Source organism: Triticum dicoccoides, chromosome 6A (genome assembly GCF_002162155.2).
Source record: "Triticum dicoccoides isolate Atlit2015 ecotype Zavitan chromosome 6A, WEW_v2.0, whole genome shotgun sequence".
Taxonomy (NCBI): domain Eukaryota; kingdom Viridiplantae; phylum Streptophyta; class Magnoliopsida; order Poales; family Poaceae; genus Triticum; species Triticum dicoccoides.
The window spans coordinates 241,430,415-241,452,680 of NC_041390.1; the positions used below are offsets into that span (position 1 = coordinate 241,430,415).

A 22,266-nucleotide genomic window follows, 5' to 3' on the forward strand; every position below is an offset into this window, starting at 1 on the left:
ATACAGACACGAGACGAGCCCACCGGTCATTGGGCAGAAAAATGAACCGTGGGGTGAAAATAATTTAACCGCAAGTGAAGACCAATGGCTCAGGCGTGCCAGAAAGGCAGATCGGACGGCCGACAAAGCTCCAATCGGAGGAGCCTTGTGGAGGTGAGTTGGCTAGCTTCATTATAGTTTTAAATTTAAACAGCTATACACCACCACGGGCCATGAATAGTAAATAAGTCATCATAGTTACTTTCAGGCTCTGTTGAAAAACAAATCCCAAGCATTCAGGCACCACTCCCCTGGGGTGAATATACAACATTATTTTCTAAAGCAACGGTCCATCAGGAAGCAATGGTCCACCCCCTCGCGCAGTCGCATTGCTAAGGGCGGGCACCATTAAGGCTGTGTTCGGTTGACAAGATTGTGCAGCAGTTTTGGCAGGGATTAAGGTGGATTTAATCCTTTGCAAGTCAAAATCCCCCCAAATCCTCTCCGATCCTCTTGACAAAGGTGTAACCGAACAAGGCCTAAGGCGGCTAAGCGGCTTGCAATATGAGCAGTGAATCATCCATGAAAATTTTGTACCACCACCTTGGTTCTAAGCAATACCTGAACCCACGGTCCATGTGTTAAACTAACCGGCTTACCTACTAGACCCATCCATATGCGCCTGAACCGTACCTGAGGGCATACGAACTGCCGCAATACATTCATATTGGGAGGTCGCACCAGAAACATTAATTAAATGACACAAAAGCTAACATATCAACCTGTATTTCTAGCTCAGATAATAGAAGCATATACATCTAGGAGCCAAAACACCACGTTCAAAACCAGTTATCATGTTGGTCCTTTGGGAAATTTGGATGGAGCGGAACTAATGCACCTTCAGAAGCAAAGTGGCACGATTGGAAGACGTCCTGGCTGCCATTTGAACAAGAATACAATTATGGCGGCAAGCTGGAGCTCAATGCATCCAGCCACCTTTTGCTGAACCCCCCACAGGAATAGGCTAACTCAATGTATTGACTTATTTCTCCTCTAGTGCTTTGTACTTTTTTTTTTTCTTTAGATCCAAGGGTCTACTCCATGTTTCCCTATTTTTCCACTGCTCCCTTCTATCAAACAATGCAAGCCAGCAATATGGTGAATCTTTCAAAAAACCCAGTTATCATACAATAAAGTGATCTTTGTTTTGTTACTTTTGTCTCTAAACAATTTTGATGGGCTCTGACTAGCTACAATGGGGAGTAACTTAGACTAGTAACATATGCATGTTACTAATCTATGTTACTACCTCTATAGTGGGAAGTAACACATGTGCGGTAACATGTAACACTTCATTTATTAGGCTGTAGACTCATCTTGCCTTGATATGTGTGATGTTACTCATTTAAAACTATAATGAAGCTAGCCAACTCACCTCCACAAGGCTTCCCCGATTAGAGCTTTGTCGGCCGTCCGATCTGCCTTTCTAACGCGCCTGAGCCGTTGGATCTTCACAGCAGTTAAAATCAATTTCCACCTCGCGGTCGTTTTTCGCTGGTCAATGACGAGTGGGCTCGCGTTGGGAACTCGTTGGCTGGGTTTGTTATCACCGCGTGCACAAGGTTTCGGCCAATCCGCTCCACGCGCCTCGCATCCAATCCCTGCCCTGCCCTCGACTTGTCCCACTCCCACACGTGCCGCCAGACAAACCCTAGCCTCTTTCCCTGGCAAAATTGACAAATTTGACCTATGAACGAAATCAAATCACAGAATGAACTGCCCGTGAAACTATTTCACGCAGCTGACCTTTTTGTGTGACGCCCGTCACGAAGGCGCCACACTACACTGTGCAACGTCTCACAGATAGGCGCTACACGCCTGTCCAGCGTCGCACCTGTGTGATCCGAAAATTATTAAGTCAGTATGCAGCCTGAGAGTTAGGCGCCACACTATACAGTGTAGCGCCTAGCTTCTAGGCGTTGCACTAGTGGTTGCTTCATTTTGTAGTGCAACCACTAGTGCAGCGCCTGGCTCTTAGGCTCTGCACAATGACTTAACAATTTTTAGGCAGTCTGGAGTGCAACGCTGGTCAGGCATGTAGCGCCTATCTGCGTTGCACAATACAGTGTGGCGTCTTCGTGTCGGGCGTCATACAAAAAGGTCAGTCGCGTGAAATAGTTTTACGGGCAGTTCATTTTGTGATTTGATTTCGTTCCCGGATCAAATTTATCAAATTTGCCTCTTTCCCCTCTATTCCCACAGCCTGTCCTGCCTCCTCCGCCCATTCTCCTCGCGTCACCACGGGAGCCTCGCCGACGCCTGCTATTCCTCCTCCCTCGTCTCTGTTCGACGCCGAGGACCAGTTCACCCCACACCTTTTCTCCACCCACGACCTAGGGTTGGGGAGGCTGGGTGTTCTCGCTGGGGTGGAGGAGCAGGGGAGGGCCGGGAGGCCGAAGGTGGGGGAGCAGCGAGGCCGGCGAATGGAGCAGCGAGACCCGAATTCTAGGCATTGTACACATTGCGGGATGGAGAAGAGGCCGATGTGGGGCGCAAGGAGCAGAGGGGCAAGAAAGGTGGGGGTGTGACTTTCATCTCCTCTCTTCTAATCGCGACTCTTGCGACCTCGTCATCGGTGCTCGCTCGGCTGGCGTACGGGGCGGCGGCAGGGACGTTGGCCCTCGGCACGAACTCGAAGCCGAGTCTAGCTGACGAGCCCCGTGGTTGGTTTCTCCTACAATCTCCAGATCCCCTTTTGCTCATTCTCTTCCTCTCCTCATATCTTCCTCTGTTGTTTGTGTTCCTTGGATTTGCAGCGATTGTGTGAAGCAAATGTACGTGGGTGAGTTATTTCTTCTTGTGTGAGAGTCTCTTCCATGCTGGTATATTGATTCCTTGATCCTCTGTTCATGAAGCGATGCAGGCCAGTTGGTAGTGTAGCAGCCTGCACATATGACAGGAGCAGCAGCCAGGTCCATGGGCGGTTGCTTGCGGAGCAGCGGTCAAGTCACGGGGTACCACCAATTGAGAAAATAACTTTCCTTCTTGTGAGGTACAGTTATCGATTGATCCTGATTTAGGAAGAATGCAGCTTTTAAGTCAAACTAAATATATTATGTAACCATGCTTCCTACATTTCGGTGGATTAGCACACCTACTTAGCTATCTTGCACGCCATTCATTCATTTTCTATAAGATCTTGATCTGTGCTTTGCATTCTTACTTGATTGGTTATTCCCAGATTGATCTCAATATTTTGAATGCTCAAGTCAATTATGATGCTTAAAATCATCTCTAACTTATTGCATTCACTGCTGAAATTTTCACACTCCCTGTCATTATTGTGTATAGTGAATCTTGCATCTTTTGAATTGTTGAAACAAATTTATGCTTAATTGCTTACGCCCCTTTCTTTCTTGGTTGTGTGGTCTTTGTTGTGAATGAAAAATGTTTTGTCTCGACTTGTTTGAAATAGTATTTTTTATTTGCAGAGGGTCCAGCATCTGAAGAAGAAATTTTATTTTCACTTTCAAGACTATGTGGATCTTATCATATGGAAGGTACCTAATATATATACATTCAAGACTAGCTTTATTGAATCACAATAGTATTGTGGAAACATAGTTTGTTGGTTCTGAACATTTGCGGCACATAAATTTTAGCTTTCAGGAATTATGATATTGGCCATTTCCACTGAACAATAGAAGGACACATGTAAGGACATATAGAAACTGAAGTTAGGATATAGTGTGAGAATAGTACACCGATTTAGTAAGGCAAGTACTGGCTTGTTTTGTCATCCCTGTGATGAAAGTTAGTTTAGGTAATCTTGGTATAAAACCATTTCCTTAAATTGTAACTTATGGTCAGACGGGGATTGTTATTTCACCTGAATATTTGATTATGCTTCTAAGTTATGGGAAATAGAATAATAGATAGAGTAAGAGGAAATGGGGCGTTGTTAGGTGGGATCTTGCCACGGTGGCGTTGGTGATGTCTGTAGTATTTTCGTCCTCGCCAGTCACACTATTCCTAGGTTTGGTCAATATACTTATCCTTTGATTTCTCCTATATTTTCCTTCCTGATTTTGTTTGATGATTTGCTAGGTTATGGGATTGGATCTCCATTTTCCAAGATTCTTAGCTGATAAGTATATTGTGCGGAAAAATCTCTACTGAATGACAAATCCAAGCAATGTAAGTGACCTAACATTTCACTGGTGGTATGGTACTTCTCATACAATTTCTGAATTCCAATACCGTTCCTGTGTAGCTGGATACTCCATGGGACAAAGTTGAAGCTTTGTACATCACTTCTCTACCTGTTTATTAATGTTTCTTCATGTTTGGCAGTGATCTGGGTTTCCATGTACTTGATAGATGCATTCCTTATCTTTATGTGTTCCATCTATGTTTATATGTTTCTGCCCATAAATGTATTTATGAGCTTGCTCCGTTTTTTACTGCTTTCCTATGGCAATTTGAAAAGTACCCTTTATTCCCCTAAAAAGGGCTATACATGCATTTAAAAGAGTGCACATTTTCTATAAACATAAGCATTGTCTTTACCCCACTGCTCTCTGGCGTGCAGCGACGAAGATTTCGTGCTCAACCTCCCTCACAGCCCCAGGTTCGGCTACTTTCCAGTTTTGTTAGTTTTCTTCTTGGTAGCACTGAACACCATGGAAACATGGGTGCCGTGGCCACACACATGCATTTTGTCGTCCTCCTTAAAATTCAATTAGATTATATGCAAACATGCAGTCGTGTTTACTTAAGATCCAATTAGATGAATGCTGTTTATTTTTCCATATAGTTTCTATTTAGAAAGGCCTCATATGCAAGTTGGGGACATGCCGTGAACATATGGTTTTGTGATCTATGGTCTTGAGTCATATGTTGGATGGGTGATAATGGAAATTTTCTTGAGGATAACCCCGTGCATAAGTTTTGTGAGAGTTAAACCTGTTTTATGAGAGGTAAAGCTGTTTTTTGAGAGTTAAACCCGTGCATGTGAATGTATTTTTTTAGAACTGGTCAAACTATTTTTTGTGAGAGTTAAAGCTGTTTTCTGGAGGACAAACCCGTGAATAAGTTTCTCATCTGTATAGATTAATTAATAGGATGGCAATTTAAGTTTATTGGAGCTCTTTTTAAGAAGTGGGGGTCTGCTTTGGTTTCTTGCTGTTTGCATATTCTCTTAAAAACACTTGACTGACTGCAGCTGACTGTTTATACATCAATAATATGGGCAGTTGAATACGGCGTTTTCAAGTGAAGGATTTCAAAAATCTAATATGGCATGCCTATTTTTCATGGAAAAACAAATGGTACCTTATTTATTATTTAGTTTTTAAGCTAGACTAATTTGACTACACGCATCCTGAGGTGCCTTCTATTTGAAGTTCTGCCTAGGGTGGCCTTTGTCTTGGTTTACAGCTCCATATGGCTACCTATGTACTCCCTCCGTTCCAAAATATAAGTCCTTTTAGACATTTCAAATGGAATACAACATACGGATGTATGTAGACATATTTTAGATTGTAGATTCGCTCATTTTGCTCCGTATGTAGTCACTTGGTGAAATCTCTAGAAAGACTTATATTTAGGAACGGAGGGCGTATAACATATGTAGGTTCTGTTTGAATCGTCTCAAATCACATAGAGATGTTAAATTTTCAATTTGTTGCCTCGCGGTCGTGTGCCATCACCATGTTTACTCCAGAAAAGTGGAATGTGCAGAGTTTCTGTGTTGATTAGTCAAATATTTGCTTTGCCTTAAAGACTGTCCCAATCTATGTTCCAGGTTGTGGCAACGCTGCAGATATGCCCATTGCCATTGAGCATTTCTATCTATATGCTTCTACAGAGTATTTGGTTTTTTAACTATACGCTTGACGAAATAATTTCCTTATAAGCCGGGACAAGGCGTTTGTAGTTGGTATTTGTACTATAAGCTCAATTTTTTTGGTTCATCTCATCTCTGGTTATTTTTTCGTTTTTTGTGTTTCTGCAGCATATTATCATTAGCATGTAAAACCTCTTATATTTCTTGTTTTCAACAATTATTCTTTGGCAGGGAAGACTATGATAACACTAAGATTATCAGGAAAGGATTCAGAGCTTTTTTTTAATCCAGATTATCACACATGATGCAAAATTAACAACCACGACTTTGAAATATGGAGATGATGCTTATTATGTGCTAGAAATCAAATATGTAAAGGAGAAGATAATGTTTGCGAAGGTGTGTATACTGAACAGGCATCCCAATTGATATGTTTTTCTGTTGTTTCTTGATGTGCTCTCATGCAGCTCTGTCCATATATACTGATTGTTATACTTATTGTTGTGTGAGTTGCAGGAGAGGGGAGAGAGATACGGGTCGATTCTGGGTAAACTTTGCTTAAGTTGTTGGAGAAAATGCTCGATAGATCTCATGGATGGATGAGGTTGTGGCAGTAGTTCTCGGGTGCAATATCTATCTTGATAGAGTGATCGATCAGGGCACATTAGAAGCAGAAAGAAGAGGAAACGTTTGGGCCGTCTATGGCGTTGAAGATTCAGTGTTTCTGTCTTGTGTACATGCACGGCCAGTTCAGTAACTAGATGGCCTTTTCTACTGTACTGGTGCTGCTACTTTTCACATGCTAGCTTCTTTGGAAAGCGCCAACAGTGTGTACAACATGTAAAGAGTCCATGTTGAAAGAACAGAAGCAGAAGTATGGAGTTGATGTATTAATGGTCAATCAAGGAATTCAGTCTCGATGAGCTTAACTAATGATGTGTGGGTTGAGCCTTAGGTCATTTTCAAAGTAACGGAAGTACAAGAGATTACTTGAAAATATGCATTTTTTCAATGTGACATGGTCTTAAGTGCGATTTTATACCACCAAATTAAAATGTGGTATATCTCATTGTAGACAACAAGCCTACATTTTTATTTTATTTTATTGAAGGGGTTAAACTTGTTATCGTATGTGTTTGCCCACAACTAAATCAACTAAAACATGATTTTTTTTTCAATGTGAACATGGATTCAATGGGTCTATGCGCCATTTGACGCTGGTCCTTGCAAAATGGAACTATTTTCATTGACAACATGGTTTCAGTGGGTCTCTGCGCCATTTGGCGCATCTAGTTGAGCCCCTCCTCCCGCGGCTTCTCGAGACGAGGTCTCTTCTCCTGACTATAAAAATCCATTGATGGAAGCTGGGGAGGGCCGAGATGAACATCCGGCTCCCTGGGTCTAAGCCATCGAGATGGTAGAGACGACGTTTCCATGTCATCTACTCCAACAGCCGGACAAGGCATATAAAAACCATGGATCCTTGCTCCCCAGGCCGCAAACTGATCACAGTGATGTCTACGACCTTCTCCTAGATGTATTAATCTCAATCTCATGTTTGGCTTTCTTCCCTTTTCTCTTCTAATGATGTAATTTCTTTTACTAAGATAACACCATGTTTGTTGTAATGCCTTATTTGATGTAAGATCCCTTTTCTACTTTGAATGAATTTACTGTATATATTTCTTATTTAGTTTAGTTCATCATTCAAAGACGATGGAATATTTTTGTCCTTCACAGATTAAATGAGCATTGCGTAGTCCTTCACAGGTTAAATGAGCATTGCGTAAAAGTATGTTTAAGTTCTCTTTCTTAAGTGCTTCAAGTAAATGAAATTGTTTATTTCAAATTTAATACCTTTTAATAATAATCATAATGAGAGAGGGGTATGCTTCTCTCTCTCTGGGCAAATGTCAGTTCAGACAACATGTACTAAGAAATAAAAATTCCGGAAATGTGTTTGAATCTCACAAAAAGAGTTTGTAGTTCTTATTCATACTTGAAACACGTGAGGCTTTGCAAATTAAACCATATTTTTTTTCAAGGCGCATATGGATTTAGCAGACCACAACTAAACCGACTGTATATACATGGCATGTCCTTAGTAAAGGAAATTATTTTCCTTGCGAACATGGCTTTAGTTGAAGGGTCTTGCAGCATGAAACTACTTTCATCGACAACATGTATTCAACAGGTCTCTGCGCCATTTGGCGCAACAGGTCAACTAGTACTACTAGTAACTAGCTATTTTACCACATGCCTCTCTTTCTTCATTTATTGATTGTCACATCATCTATTTTATCTAGATATATGTGATGTTACTACCTATGTTAGGCTGGTCATAGTGGAGAGTAACTTATGCTAGTGTCATGCATATGATACTAGTCTAAGTTATTATCTTCATAATACAAAGTAACATAATAGTAGTGTCATAGATAGCTTCATTTATTAGTTTATAGGCTCATCTTGTCTTGGAAAGCGCTATATTACAATAACATATTATGTTACCACATCTTATTAACTTCATGCCATATAAGCAACATTTTCTTGAAGTGCACACTATGACCAGCCTTGGATAGTCTCATGGGCTAGACTGCGCCCTGTCTTTAATTCTGGCCCCGGCCAAGTCGAGCAGAGCCAAGACTCGTCGTCGTCCTCGTCTTCTTCCTCTCGTCGCGCGTCTCTCTCTCTCCCCGCCACCTAAAAATAGCACGAGGCCCGCGTGGCTACCGCCTCCATGAATCTCGCGCGCTCCATTCCCTCCCGTCCTCACCTTCCTCTCCTCGGCGTCCCCTCGATGCTAGGCGGCTTATACCCACCGCATGCCCGTCTCCGTCGCCCCGTTTCACCTCGCTTTCCATGTCCCTCCGCGCCCCCAATGCCGCGCCAGACCCAGGTAAACACCCACCCTTGTTGGTTCTTATCTCTTCTTGCAGGGTCCATCGACTAACTGACTGACTGACTGATTGATTCTTGGGATGGTTAGCCACAGCGAGGCGGCGGGCGGATGCCGTCGGTTGGCTTCGCGTGATATTCCCCGACGTGCCTCTGCCGCCACCGTCCGACGCCTCCGACAACGAACTGCACGCCGCGCTCTCCGGCGGCAGGCTGCTCTGCGCACTCCTGAGGAAAATTTGCCCCGGCGCCTTGCTGGACGACGTCTCCACGGACAATGTCGGCAGGTTCCGCGCTGCCGTCGAGCGGATGGGCGTGCCTACCTTCAGCGCCTTCGACCTCGAGAGGGTTGGTTCGGTTGCAGTATCCCTGTTACTTCCTCCGTTCACTTTTGTAAAACCTTTTAGACATTTAAGACAACACCTAAAACAGTTCAATTTCAGCTGTCTTAAACAACTTACAAAAATGAACAGAGGGAGCAGTATTAATTCTCTCTTCTCTCTTCTTATCCTTGGTTGACATTGCATCCATCCAGGGTCAAATGACAGCTGTTGTGACCTGCATTCTTGCCCTCAAGGATCGGTTTGGATCACGCATCGGCGAAGAACGGAACGTTACTTTCCTCACCAGAAGCGATAGCGAGGGAAGCAGAAAGTATATGGTTGCCAAGCTGCAAAGAGTGCTCACCAGTCCAATTATGTCAGGTCCTGCTATTCTACTTGCACTGATATCAAGATTTTATTTTTATTCTTTTTGTACTCTCGAGAAATATCAAGAATGACAGTATTCTCCATTAGGGAGTTTGCACAATTGCACTGATATTGAGAATTTGCGATAGTATTCACCAGTCCAAGTTAATAAGCTTGGGAATAACTTGATTGCGAGTTGAAACATCATCTTTTGTCATCTTTCTATGCAGAACCATCCACCCCTTCATTAGGGGCCGATCTGTATTCTCCGTCAGGGGTACTTCAGATGAAACAAGGGGGATTTGCTGATCTTCCTGGTTGTAAGATTTCAGACTTGATGAAATCCTCCAGCTTGGATGTAAGTACAATGCTGCATACTGCACTTGAAACCATCAAGATAATCAATCAATTCTCGTGGAAATTTAAAATGAAAAAGAAAACGTACTAGTATGTTATTTTCCGGTGCCAACTTGTTCTTGTGTTTGACGAGCCAACCTATTTTGCAGAATGCACCCACTCAGTCACTTCTGGGTGTCGTGAACAGCATCGTTGATGAGAGCATCGACAGGAAGAACGGACAGATACCTTATGTAGGCTTCTAATAAAAAAGCAATAAAGTTAGTTTGTTCTTCCATATTTAGGAGATTTTGTTTCTACACGTGTTAACATCTTTCCTTGCGTAAAATGGATGGAAATATTTCATTCTAGCGCATCGCTTGCTTGCTGAGGAAGGTCATAGTTGAAATTGAACGGCGTATGTCTTCTCAAGCTGGGCATATAAGAAATGTAAGATAAATAGTTATTCATGTTTATTTTTGTATTGAATAGTCCATTGTGATCTCTTTCTTGTCTGCAGCAAAATAACCTGATTAAAGCTCGCGAAGAGAAGTATCAGTCAAGGATAAGAGTGCTGGAAGCACTAGCAGGTGGGCAAAGCGGGCAAACACATGTAAATTCTAGCACCTTCTTTGAGCCATCTATCTCCGAATTGTTTTTACCAGAAATTTTGTGCACTGCAAGTAAATTGCTTAATTCTTCTCAATGAGTTTCAAGCTCTTCTCATCTCCAGTAAATTGTAAAATAGTGTGACTGAGCAGAACCCCATTTGTTTATTTCATATAGCTTAAAATAACAGCAAGGTTGACTTACTTTCTTGTCCACTCTGTAAATAATGACAATTCATGTACTTGAGTGGCCATAGCTTTAGCTCAATGGAGAAAGTTGATCTGTTTCTTTATGAAAGCCCACTCTTGTCATGCAGATGGAGAAAGATAAGCTCAAAGACAAAGGACAACTACCAGAGGAAGATATGGCTATGTTGATGAAATGCCAGGAAGAAGTGGCTAGATTGATGAAGGAGAAGGAAGATATGGTTACGTTGCTGAAGGAGAAGGAAGATATGGTTAGGTTGTTGAAGGAGAAGGAAGATATGGTTAGGTTGTTGAAGGAAAAGGACGATATAGTCGACTTGAAAAAGGGCAAGGTGGAAGAAACACAGCAAATAGTGGATGAGGAAAAATACAGGTTACTTAAGGAGAAGGATGATACTATAGTGACATTGAAAAAGGAGAAGCAAGAAATGGTTAGGTCGTTGAAGGAGAAGGAAGATATGGTTAGTCTGTTGATGGCAAAGGAAGATATGGTTGATTTAAAAAAGGTCATGGTTGAAGAAAGACAAAGAATAATCGATGAAGGAAATGATAGGTTACTTAAGGAGAAGGATGATACTATATTTAGATTCACAAAGGAGAAGGAAGAGATGGTTAGGTTGTTGAAGGAGAAGGAAGATATAATTAGGCTGATGAAGGAGAATGACGATGTGGTTAGGTCAATACAGAAAGAAGATATGGTTAATTCAGAAAACGGTAGTATTAAGGACAAAAAACAAACAACAGATGATGGTAATGATAGATTGATTTCAGAGAAGAACACTATTGTGGTTAGGTTGACAGAGGAGAAGGAAGAGATGATTAGGTTGCTGAAGGAGAAGGAAGATACAATTCGATTGATGAAGGAGAAGGAAGATAATAAGGCTGACCTGAAAAAAGGCACAGTTAGAAACATTAAGCAATCAACTGATGAAGACACAGATACATCAACTAAGGAGAAGAGCGACATAATTAGGTTGATGAAGGAAAATGAAGATTATAACAATACAATTATGAAACTTAAGCTGGACTTAGAAGCATTAAAATCATTGCACGAGGAGAACTGCAAGTTGTTAGAATCTAAGGAAGATATAATTAAGCTTCTTGCAGACAAGGAAGACAATGCCAGTATGATTTTGCAACTCAAACAGGACAGCTTAACAAAGGAGAATGAGGACATTCTTAGGTTGATGAAGGAAAAGGAGGATGGTAACAGTATAATTGCGAAAGTTAAGCTGGAAATGGAAGCATTAAGATCGTCATACGAAGAAGCCTGCAAGCTCTTAGAATCTAAGGAGGGGGATGTAGTTAGGCTTCTTGCAGATAAGGAAGACAATGCCAGCGTAATTCTGCAACTCAGGCAAGAGCTTGAAGCAACAAAAAGATTGCATGAGACACATAGTCAGCAGTTAGAGACCAGAGCTTCCCAGGTAAAGGAGGAGTTGGAACATAGGATAAAAGAAGTAGAGCTCATGTTAGAAGATTCTATCAAGAGAAAAAGGGAACTTGAAGAAGTATCTAAATCTCGAATCCAGTTCTGGGAGCAGAAAGGAATAGTGGTCAACCAATTTGTGGGTTTGCAAGTACAAAACGTTCAGGTATTAGTCAAATCAATTCCTTTTCTCGGTTTCCATAGGGAGTTCCTAAATTTTCAGTTATGTGAATAGTGTTTTGTTTTATCAGGATTTGAGGCTATGTTCTGTTTCAGTTAGGCATGAAATCCTAAATTGTCAAAAAAGATGGCTTGAAGAACTAGCTGGCCTTGGTAAGAATGAACCCTGCGAGTAGTTATCTCTTGTATTTACATAATTTCATCAATAGATCACAATTAACATTATTGCATTTTTTGTAGGAGAAAACCTTAAGGCGGTAACAAATGCTGCAGAAAAATATCATGCAGCTCTTGAAGAAAACAGAAAATTGTTCAATGAGATCCAGGAACTAAAAGGTGCCAGTTTTGTACTACAATCATTAGTTCATTTTGTTTGGCTATTATATTTACTTAGGTAGTACAGCTAAAAATATTAGGTTAACATAGTATTACGAAGCAGGAAACATCAGAGTTTACTGTCGGATTAGACCTTTTCAACCTGGGGAGGATGAGGGCTCCAATTCAGTTGAATATATTGGCGACAATGGTGAACTCGTTTTAACGAACCCTACAAAACAAAAGGAAGGGGGCAAGAATTTCACATTCAACAAAGTATTTGGGCCTACCACTACACAAGGTACTTATAACAGTGAGATCTATGCAATTTACCTTCTCTCGAGTTTCTATTTATGATGTAACAATGCACTAATATAGTGTACGTCATAAATTGGTTTTCTTATATCCTAATTTTCCTTAATAGATATGGTCTTCAAGGATATTCAGCCACTAATTAGATCAGTTCTTGATGGCTACAATGTTTGCATTTTCGCATATGGTCAAACTGGATCAGGGAAAACATACACTATGGTATGAAGCTTTCAGAACATGAACTTTTAGCTTTTTATTTCTGTTTGCATGGAAGAACTAATAGTATATGTTTTAATAGTCGATGATGTGCTTACAATATCTTGTTTCAATTGATTTCTTAGATGGGGCCTGAAAAGGCAACTGAGAAGGAATGGGGCGTTAACTATAGAGCACTAAATGACCTTTTCAATATCTCCCATGCTCGGCGAGACATGATCACATATGAACTTACTGTTCAAATGATTGAGATCTACAATGAGCAAATCCGTGATCTCCTTGGTGGTGGTGGTGCACAGAAGAAATATCCTTTTGTTTGTCTAAACTGGCTTCACTGGATAGTAGTTTGCGTGTGTTTTCTGCATGTTCTATGTTAGCCATTGTTTTATGTGGTAATATTGTTATAACGAAATTAGTTGAAATAGGTCTATTTTGTAATTCTGCAACTTTTAGTTGGGCATAGTAGTCCGTGTGTGTTTTCTGCAAGTTCTAACAAAACTTAGTCATTTTTCTCGAATACGCAACATTAGTCATGGTTTTATGCATTCTGAATTCATCTATTATTAGCAAGAAAGTGTCTGGAAATAAAGGGGCTGTTTTTGGTTCCTAGACACACCTTGCCACACTTTGCCACACCTCAAGTTAGGCAGGACCAAGTTAGGTGGGTGTTTTGTTCTAGCCACACCTAAGGCAAGATTCTTCTTGTGAGAAACAATCCCCACATGTCATACACACAAAAAGTATGGCAAGATTCCCTTAGGCAAGCGAAAGTATGGCTAAGAATTTGAGCACCTAAGGCAGGTGTGGCAAACTGTGGCAAAATTAGTCACCACCAAAGAGGCCCAAAAAGTTGTAACTTTGGTTGGGTACACCAATTGCCCGTACACAGTATTCATGAGATTTCTACTGTCATAGTCTTGCTTGTAATTCAATGAATTGCCTTTTGCAGACTGAAACATCCCCCCTCCCCCCCTCCCCCTTTTTTTTTCCTTAACTTGCACACGATAGGGATTCAGAATACCATGCAGCCAAACGGAATTGCTGTTCCTGACGCAACTATATGTCCTGTCAACTCAACTTCTCAAGTTATTGATCTAATGCAAACTGGGCACGGCAATAGAGCGATGAGTGCAACAGCTTTGAACGAGAGAAGCAGCAGATCTCACAGGTAGGTTAATTTTGCCAGTTCTCTTTTTCTGCAGGAATAAAGCTCCTTATTAGTGGGTAATCTTCTGCAGTGTTGTGACAATTCATGTCCGAGGCCAGGATCTAAAAACTGGGAACACTTCACGTGGCGCTCTACACCTTGTGGATCTTGCTGGAAGTGAGAGGGTGGACTGCTCTGCGGTTACAGGAGACAGGCTCAAAGAAGCACAGCACATCAACAAATCTCTGGCTGCTCTTGGGGATGTTATATTTTCCTTATCACAGAAGAATGCGCATGTACCATACAGAAATAGCAAGCTTACACAAGTCTTGCAAACTTCTCTGGGTATTTTTTTTCACCAAAGAACTAATTTTAGTCACATAATTATGTGTTGTATAGAGAGGTTCATGACATGGGAAAATTTCATATGCAGGTGGGCATGCAAAGACACTAATGTTTGTGCAGGTCAATCCAGACGTTTCGTCTTATACAGAGACCTTAAGTACTCTTAAATTTGCGGAACGAGTGTCTGGGGTGGAACTAGGTGTTGCAAGGACCAATAAGGAGGGAAAAGAAGTCAAAGATGTCAGAGAATTGATGGATCAGGTAACATACTCTCTCAACACAAAACATTATTGGGGTGCAGTGATATTGCAAGGACCTTAAGGACTAATAATAAGCGACAAATGCAGTGATATTGCAACATACTAGCGTAACTAGCTAATGATCTTGATATTGAGGTGCGCAAATAAATTAAGGATATCATACTAGGGTGTCAAAATTCAAAACAGTATGTCATGTGGCACAAGATTTTCTCTCATAATGAAATACAGTTACAGTTGTTGACATCTAATGTGTCGACTTGCAGCTTTCGATGCTAAAAGATACTATCTCAAAGAAGGACGACGAAATCGAACAGCTGCAGCTACTGAATACTAGCACCTCCAAATTGAAGTCCAACAGACAAGCTGATCACATATTGAAGCATTCATCATCTTCTCCTGGCATAACATCACTAGGAAAGGTCTCAAGTGTTGGTGGTGGAGCAGCTTCTGATCTTGACAACTTCTCTGACACTAGTGACAGGCAATCTGAAGCTGGGTCCATGCTCTCCATTGAACCTGAGGTTTCTGGTCTTGGTGATGTTGAATCTGATGGAAGGTTAAGTGATGCATCTGATGGGGGTAATTCCACCGGTGCGGAAACTGACAGTTCTGTAAGCAGTGTGGTAGACCAAGGGCAAGAGAAAGCGTCTAGCACTGCGAAAGAGCGGTTGTGCGTATTTCCAGTTCTCATTAGTCTGACATTTAATAGTTTCATTTATTTGACAATTCAATTTATACAGAATTTCCATGAAGTGGAACTTTTGTCATGGTTGTGGCTGTTGTCTGTGACTTGCACCTTTTTCCCTTCGTGTAGGACAAAGACGGTATCTTGAGTTCAGAAGTTGACAGTCGGAAAAGCATCAGGCTTGCGGCCTAAACCAAGGGATCCTGCTGTTCCTAAACCCTCAGGTAAGATGCCTCTTTATTTTGCACTTGGATTTTTGAAATTTTCTGAATATGCCAAGGTTGACAAAATAATGCTTGGGAGAAACATAACTGAGTTTGACAGTTTTATCCATACAGTTAGTTCATATAGTTCACTCCTAATCTCGGTAACATACATGTACAGTGTGTCTTGAACATGTAATTACAACGGGATTTAGCTGGATATGCATTGGCATGGAATCAATGTTTTGACTACGGTCCAGAGTAAAAGGATATTTGCATTGATGAACAGATAACGAATCTAATCTAATACAAACTCAGTGTAACTCCTGGTACCGTATCTAACAAAAAAGTGACTCTTGTAGAAATCTCGCAAGGAATATAGTTACTAGAGTATTGATTATTAACATTCAAATACCTGGATTATATCCACTCTCAACATGTCTACATATTTTTTCTTATTCTTGTTGCAGTGCCAACAGGGGCACGAAGAAATACAAGCACCCAAGGAATTCCACCAGCAAGAGCTACTAGTAGTGCAAAACGAGGACCATAGATCAAGTTTCTTACTGTGCCATTTTGGCTAAACCATTTTCCACTTGCCTTAAATATCTATTGGAAGCTCTAGAGTGTACAGTCTAGCTTGTTGTAATTATGCCCATTGAGTTGGAAATTAGGCAGGGAGAAAATTTAGGTGTTGTGAATCTCTCCTCTCTTGTGCTTGATTCACTTATCCTTTTTACTATTTCAGTACGGTCTAAACAACTTCCAAGAAGTTGTTAAAGCACATGAATATGTAGCCTAGGTGCAATTCAGTGAAGGCTTCTAATCTGTTATTGCCTAAATTAGGTATAGCCTAGGTGTATTTTTCTCATAGGGTCTGAATTCTGAAATCAGCCGGTGATGTTTTCCTATGATCTGGCGCTCTCTTATGTTTCAGTTGTGCTCTTAGATTTGCGCATAATTTCATCAACTACAAGGATTTGGGGTTCAGTATAGTAGATAGACCAGAAACCTTTTCTCATTCTTTGTTGTTTTTCAAGATGTTGCCTTTCTTTTTCTCTTTCGAAGGATCCAATGATATTGACTGACTTGATGCACTTAATTTAGTTGCTGCAACGTTGCACTGTGAAGAATATGACCGGAGTTTCTCAGTAGTTTTACCATATGGTAGGAAGCCTGTGTTTTTTTTATCTTCAATACAAAATAGTTCACCATATGGTAGGAAACTGTGTTGACTTGATTCTACTGATGCAATGAACTATGTACAGTACTAATAAATAAACTTACAGGAAGAGGTACTTCCATGGTAGTGAACAGTTCAGTCCTCAGTTACGACAGAGTAAAAACGCATGCAATTCAATCGTCATATTGCAAATGTTGTTTGGAGTGTCACGAAGTCGCCAATATAATAAGATATCATGTAATTTTCTAAATTAGAAGTGTCAGTTTTATACCAGAGAAATTATTTGCAACTTCAGTACTCCGTCCCTAAATATAAGTCATTTTAGAGATTTCAATATGGATTACATACGGAGCAAAATGTGTCAATCTCGCTCCAAAATCCGTATATATGCATCTGTATCTAGTTCGCATTGAAATCTCTAAAAAGACTTATGTTTAGAAATGGAGGGAGTATTATATTTAATTTTTCTACCACTAAGCTCCATGCAGCAAATGTGTCGAGAAAAATCTTTCATGACTTACAAACAAGTGCTTCTCTCTGAATCGAGGGAAGTTGATAAAGAAATTTACAATACATTGCACAATGTTTAAAAGAAAGTTTGCAAGTTGACACAAAAAAAAACATGCTTTTTCTTTATTTCGGACATCAGCATGGTAGTTCAGAATCAGATTAGCAAGTTGAACAACCCTACAGCAACTAATGACGATTACAGTACAGTACTAATAAGCAATAATAGACGATGAAATGGGGGCATGAAATCCTCCTACTTTTACAGCTTCCCGTTCCTCGTGATGAGCTCTTTGGGTAGCTGTCTCATTTACAACTCAAAAGTTTTTCCGTTCCTCACGAGGACCCGTCCAATTTGCAATTTTCAGCGCAGACCGCAGTGTGCAAACTGAAAACAAAGCTCCATGATGAATCAGGCAATGGTGGCCTGCGCTTGCTTCGCCCCAACCGCAAAGAACTCGGTGATGACCTCGAGGGGCATGCCCTTTGTCTCTGGGACCTTTAGGTAGACGAACACAAAGGCAATGCAGCAAACGACTGCATATATACCAAAGACACCCGCTAGACCAATAGCATTCAGCATCACAGGCAGGCTGTAGGTAACAATAATGTCACAAATCCAGAATGTGAGGGCGCAAATAGCGATGCAGACACCACGGACTCTGGTGGGGAAAATCTCTGCACATAGAATGTTGGGGATCGGGCCAAAGCCCATGACAAAGCAGCAGAAGTAGACAATGACGCTAACTGTGGAGAGCACAGCGTGGGGCACCGTACTCAAGTTGATAACATTGGACACAACCAAAACAATTAGGGATGCTATCAAGATGGGAATTGTGCCCAGTAGCAGAAACCTGCAGAAAGGAAAAATAATAATAAGGCCTTGTTTGATCGGAAAAAGTGATAATACTGAGAATTGAGATTCCAAAGCAAACCAGTTAGTTACCTTCTTCCAGATATATCCATAAGTCTCATGGCTACACCAATGCTTGGGAGCATGAGTAAGGTGGTGAGAGAACTGATCAAGATGGATGCTGATGCTGAACTGAGGCCAAGATTGGAAAGAAGAACAGCCACACCAGCTTGCTCCAGAATTTGAGGGGTATAGTAGAGAACTCCATTTATTCCAGCAAACTGCACAAGGAAAATCGACTTAGTACTTGTTGGCCAGTTTCAGACTATATGTTTGTTCATATCTGGCATACATACAGTAATTAAAGAAATCAGCAGCATAATCTCTACCTGCTGAAGCATCTGAATTCCAACACCGACGAACAATGCACGCCTCACACCAGGTTCAAACAGATCTTTCCAGATTGAACCTTTGGGAGCTGCCTCCAATGGATGAATCATGGCTGGACCGGCCGCCATACGCTCTTCCATAAGATCCTTGGAGTAAAGAGCCGAGTGGCTTACCAAAGCAGCAGCATGTATAAACCCACTGCCCCCTTGCGTGGCATCACCCCCACCAGGAAGTGAAACAACAGAGCCCCTTCTTGAGTCGGCCACCCCCTCTTGGTGCAAGTAGATTCTTTTGAAGCCTCCTTCCTTCTTGCCATCCTCGCCTTGTCGCTCCGACCATTTCCATGCGAGTTGCCACCCCCCACCAATACCAGTGCTGCTGACTGCCTCCCCACCCTCTTCCAAGAGACTTCTCCTTCTCATGCCCAAAGTGCTTCCATGGTGACCATGGTCCTTCCCATCCGTGTTTGTGGTCTGTCGTGACAGCAGCGGGCTATGGACATTATCTTCGTAGTCACCTCCAGCATCAGATGCATATTCTTCATCGTCCCTATGAACGTTCTCCTCATCCCAGTGCTCAGTTTTTGGGTGCTGATCTGCCACACTGAGCATGCTGCCAAAGTTAGGAAACAATGTGCTCCGCATGCTTCCTCCAACTTGAGGCATGTTCTCATGAACACTTCCGAAAAGCGTGACTAGAGGATCCATAAGGGGCACACTCTGGTTCACCATGCTGCCATGACGAGATGCAAGAGAAAGCACACTTCCAAGCATGCTGGGTCCCTTGGAAGGTCGAGCAATCCATGATTGGCCCTCTTCAGGCCCATATAGTGTTATTTGGTCATTATCGCCATCAACAACATGATCGTCAGCTGGGTCATTAGCTGGTCCTATTATGTACTCCTCAATGGAGGTGTCTCCTCCAACCTCCAAACCTTCAACAAGAAGGGCCATTTCTCCTGCACAAATTTGATTTGGAATGATAACTGTAACTTTACTCATAGTTATTCGTAAACCACCAACTGAAATTTACCAACACTTAGATTCCAACATACTATATTGAAACCCGAATTGTGAAATCATTTTTGAGGAATACCAAAACATTATATCTTTAGAAACATATCATAATTGACTTGAATACCTTACTGAAAGGAGCAGCTTATGCAAGTTCTTAACTTAAGTTGCATACTTGTGTCCATTTACCAACCAATATAGCCACAGTCCATCTGAGCTTTGTCAACAAGGTCATTTATTAAAGAGCAAAAAAAGCCTCCACTGAGGTTACTACTACTACTTCGACATTCTGTGCTGTGCAAAGTACCAACATGAATTTAATGTTAACAAGACTCAACATAATTTCTTACTCTTTGGTCATTTATGATCTGTTATACAGTCTGTACAAATTAAATAATGATTTTTTGTTAAAAAAATTGTGCAACCCAAATATAACAGTTAACACTAGTGCATATCACTTAGGCAACTAATTGCAATCCACTATCAGGGATGAATTTAAAGAAGGGTTCTGTAGCAATCCAGGTGAAATTGTGGCCGTATGCATCTCTCCGATGCAGAGGCCGGGGATGTCCCCCTTTTCCAAAAAAAAGCAATCCAGGTGAAATGAATATGGAGTTTTGAGTGAAAAAAACAGACCTGAGACATCCTCCCTTCCCCGTAATCTTTGCAGCACCTTCTTTGCCTCTGCCATTCGGCCCTTGCTGACAAGCCATCTCGGAGATTCTGGCAGGTAAAATACCGTCAAGATGAAGAAAAACAATGACGGAACTGAGAGAACCCCCAGCATAATTCTCCAATCAGGTGATGGCAAGAGTGACATCCCGAACACCATGCAGTATGACAAGAACATCCCTCCTGACCCACTGAACTGTGGAAGCGTGTTGAGCCGTCCCCTAATCTCCGAAGGAGCCGTCTCTGAGATGTACAAAGGCACCAGCGTGACAGCCAAGCCGATACCAAAGCCATCGACAAGGCGTGCCAGGAGCAGCACATAGACATTGGGTGACCATAGCATAATTAGGCCGCTGAGGAAGTAGAGAAGCGAAGAGAGAATGAGCATAGGGCGCCGGCCAACCCAGTCTGATACTGGCCCGGAGAATGTGGTGATGATGGTTGCACCGATGAGCGACATGGCCACGATGAGCCCCTCCACAGTCGGATTATTTTCGAGCTGGAATTCCTTCTTGATGTACAGGACAGCACCTGAAGACGAAAAGCTTGCTCTGTTAATCTGTGCCTCGAGTAAAAGTAAAGGATAGCAAGTTTACAGATGAGAGATAATCAAGGAAATGTTCACAATCCAAACTTGTCTTGACAATTGGTTGGTACGGTGTTGCTTTTAGGGTCCAAGGAAAAACAAGTCATCAGTTTGCTCAAGGGAAATAAATCACCCGTCTTTTGTTCCAAAAAAGACTAGTAGTAGTAGTACTGAACAGCATCTGGTCTAAACTACTTATAAAGGAAGCTCCCAAACCAAGAACCCCAAATTCACCGGAGTGATCTAACAAGGTAGTAAAACAAATCTGGGCTACTTACCAGCGATGGTGGCATTGTCCCACCCCTGCAGCAGATTGCCGATGGAAGCCGCAATCGCGACCAGTGCAGCACCCGACATCTTCTTCCCTCCTCTCCACCAAGGATCCCTGCAGCTGCGCCTGCGCGCAGAAACCCAGCCCAAGATAAACGAACCAGCCACCACCAGCTGGGATTATTTAGATGAAAAATCTCGCCTACCTCTCTAGTAGAGAACCAACCAAGGAGAGGAGATGGAGAAGCCCAAGAAGCGGCAGCCCCCTGGTGTGGTGTGGTGGTGCGGTGCGGTAGATCAGAACCGAGCGAAGCCGCCTCAAATAGGAGCCAAGAGCTGCCCCTCGTTCACTGCCCCGGCTGCCACCGGAAAAGAAGAAGACAAGGCGAGCAGCGTGGCCCCCCTCCGCCGCGAGGGTGACGACAAAAGGCTGATTACAGCTGTGTATTTATTTTACAGCTGTATATAATCGGCCATATGTGATTTCCACGACTTAATTTGTACAGAGTATCAACTTTCGTTATTCTCAGTCCACCACGGTTCAAGCCCTGGTGTTAGCATTTTTCCGGTTGTATTTAAGGAAAATTTTCCGCGATGCACGTTCAATACGAGGATACGTTTTCGTCGACTATAAGACGCCTATGATGACTTCGTCAATTTCAAAATGATATGTCGGCTCAGTCTATAAGGGTAGGGATGTGCGTGTATGCGTTCATAGAGGTGAAAGTATGTGCGTATACATGAGCGGTTGCGTTTGTATTGTATTTAGAAAAATCTTTCTTTTTTGCACATCAATATATGTTTTGAGTCGAGAAATCGCACTAATTCTCGTTTGAACCTTTTTTGACCGCCGAACTGATGAGTGGGGCTCGCTCGTAGGGATGACGTGACAAAAAACCATCCCGACTCCCATGGGTCTCTACCAAGTGCCAACTACTCCACGATGGGAGACCAAGGGGCCCAGCCGAGGCAGGATGCTGGGTGCAACACGTACGATGCGGCTATATCTCCCACGTGTCGGAGCACGACTTAGAGGCATAACCGCATAGTAGGCATGTCGCAAGAGGGATAATCTTTACACATCTCATGTATTGAATAAAAAAGGAATAAAGAGTCGGCTTACAATCGCCACTTCACA

At 42.0% G+C, this 22,266-nt stretch overlaps 2 protein-coding genes and 1 long non-coding RNA gene across 11 annotated transcripts; 2 read left to right on the forward strand and 1 right to left on the reverse strand.

Annotated features, from left to right (window-relative positions):
• The first annotated feature begins 2,232 nt into the window (after positions 1–2,232).
• LOC119316712 lies at positions 2,233–6,781 on the forward strand. Of its 6 annotated transcripts, XR_005153215.1 has the most exons (8): positions 2,233–2,702; positions 2,796–2,821; positions 2,895–3,031; positions 3,471–3,539; positions 4,087–4,176; positions 4,571–4,609; positions 6,059–6,226; positions 6,344–6,781. It is a non-coding gene; the product is annotated as an uncharacterized LOC119316712 (long non-coding RNA). The 6 variants fall into 6 exon arrangements; XR_005153212.1 differs by lacking the exons at positions 4,571–4,609; positions 6,059–6,226; positions 6,344–6,781 and adding an exon at positions 4,253–4,562 and having other exon boundaries at positions 2,235–2,702; positions 2,903–3,031; XR_005153210.1 differs by lacking the exons at positions 4,571–4,609; positions 6,059–6,226; positions 6,344–6,781 and adding an exon at positions 4,253–4,562 and having other exon boundaries at positions 2,236–2,702.
• Positions 6,782–8,475: 1,694 nt separating this feature from the next.
• LOC119316714 (kinesin-like protein KIN-14D) lies at positions 8,476–16,482 on the forward strand. 2 transcript variants are annotated; one of them, XM_037591093.1, is made up of 19 exons: positions 8,476–8,723; positions 8,814–9,070; positions 9,258–9,426; positions 9,642–9,769; positions 9,918–10,001; positions 10,120–10,197; positions 10,268–10,360; positions 10,673–12,157; positions 12,243–12,324; positions 12,412–12,507; positions 12,611–12,787; positions 12,911–13,017; positions 13,140–13,318; positions 14,018–14,182; positions 14,253–14,506; positions 14,595–14,767; positions 15,030–15,436; positions 15,581–15,675; positions 16,125–16,482. In XM_037591093.1, exons 1-18 carry the CDS (start codon positions 8,687–8,689, stop codon positions 15,597–15,599), a joined length of 3,990 nt encoding a protein of 1,329 aa, XP_037446990.1. In that variant the 5' UTR covers positions 8,476–8,686; the 3' UTR covers positions 15,600–15,675; positions 16,125–16,482. The 2 variants fall into 2 exon arrangements, with proteins under 2 accessions (XP_037446990.1, XP_037446991.1); XM_037591094.1 differs by lacking the exons at positions 8,476–8,723; positions 8,814–9,070; positions 9,258–9,426; positions 9,642–9,769 and having other exon boundaries at positions 9,921–10,028.
• Positions 16,483–17,442: 960 nt separating this feature from the next.
• LOC119316715 (monosaccharide-sensing protein 2-like) lies at positions 17,443–21,504 on the reverse strand. 3 transcript variants are annotated; one of them, XM_037591098.1, is made up of 6 exons: positions 21,335–21,504; positions 21,137–21,243; positions 20,237–20,803; positions 18,587–19,545; positions 18,291–18,478; positions 17,443–18,198 (listed from the first exon to the last, which is right to left on the reverse strand). In XM_037591098.1, the coding sequence occupies exons 2-6, from the start codon at positions 21,213–21,215 to the stop codon at positions 17,757–17,759; spliced, it is 2,235 nt and encodes a 744-aa protein (XP_037446995.1). In that variant the 5' UTR covers positions 21,216–21,243; positions 21,335–21,504; the 3' UTR covers positions 17,443–17,756. The 3 variants fall into 3 exon arrangements, with proteins under 3 accessions (XP_037446995.1, XP_037446994.1, XP_037446992.1); XM_037591097.1 differs by having other exon boundaries at positions 21,137–21,249; XM_037591095.1 differs by having other exon boundaries at positions 21,137–21,255.
• Positions 21,505–22,266: the final 762 nt, after the last annotated feature.

What these genes read in the sequence shown, in the direction of transcription:
- LOC119316714 (XM_037591093.1), top strand. Translation starts at nt 8,687, where the DNA reads ATGTCCCTCCGCGCCCCCAATGCCGCGCCAGACCCAG. An exon ending in TGCAAGTACAAAACGTTCAG is followed by an intron (nt 12,158 to 12,242) that starts GTATTAGTCAAA and finishes TTGTTTTATCAG; the next exon opens with GATTTGAGGCTATGTTCTGT. An exon ending in AGTCTTGCAAACTTCTCTGG is followed by an intron (nt 14,507 to 14,594) that starts GTATTTTTTTTC and finishes TTTCATATGCAG; the next exon opens with GTGGGCATGCAAAGACACTA.
- LOC119316715 (XM_037591098.1), bottom strand. Translation starts at nt 21,215, where the DNA reads ATGTCGGGTGCTGCACTGGTCGCGATTGCGGCTTCCATCGGCAATCTG. An exon ending in GGACAATGCCACCATCGCTG is followed by an intron (nt 20,804 to 21,136) that starts GTAAGTAGCCCA and finishes TTTCGTCTTCAG; the next exon opens with GTGCTGTCCTGTACATCAAG. An exon ending in GAATTCAGATGCTTCAGCAG is followed by an intron (nt 18,479 to 18,586) that starts GTAGAGATTATG and finishes TTCCTTGTGCAG; the next exon opens with TTTGCTGGAATAAATGGAGT.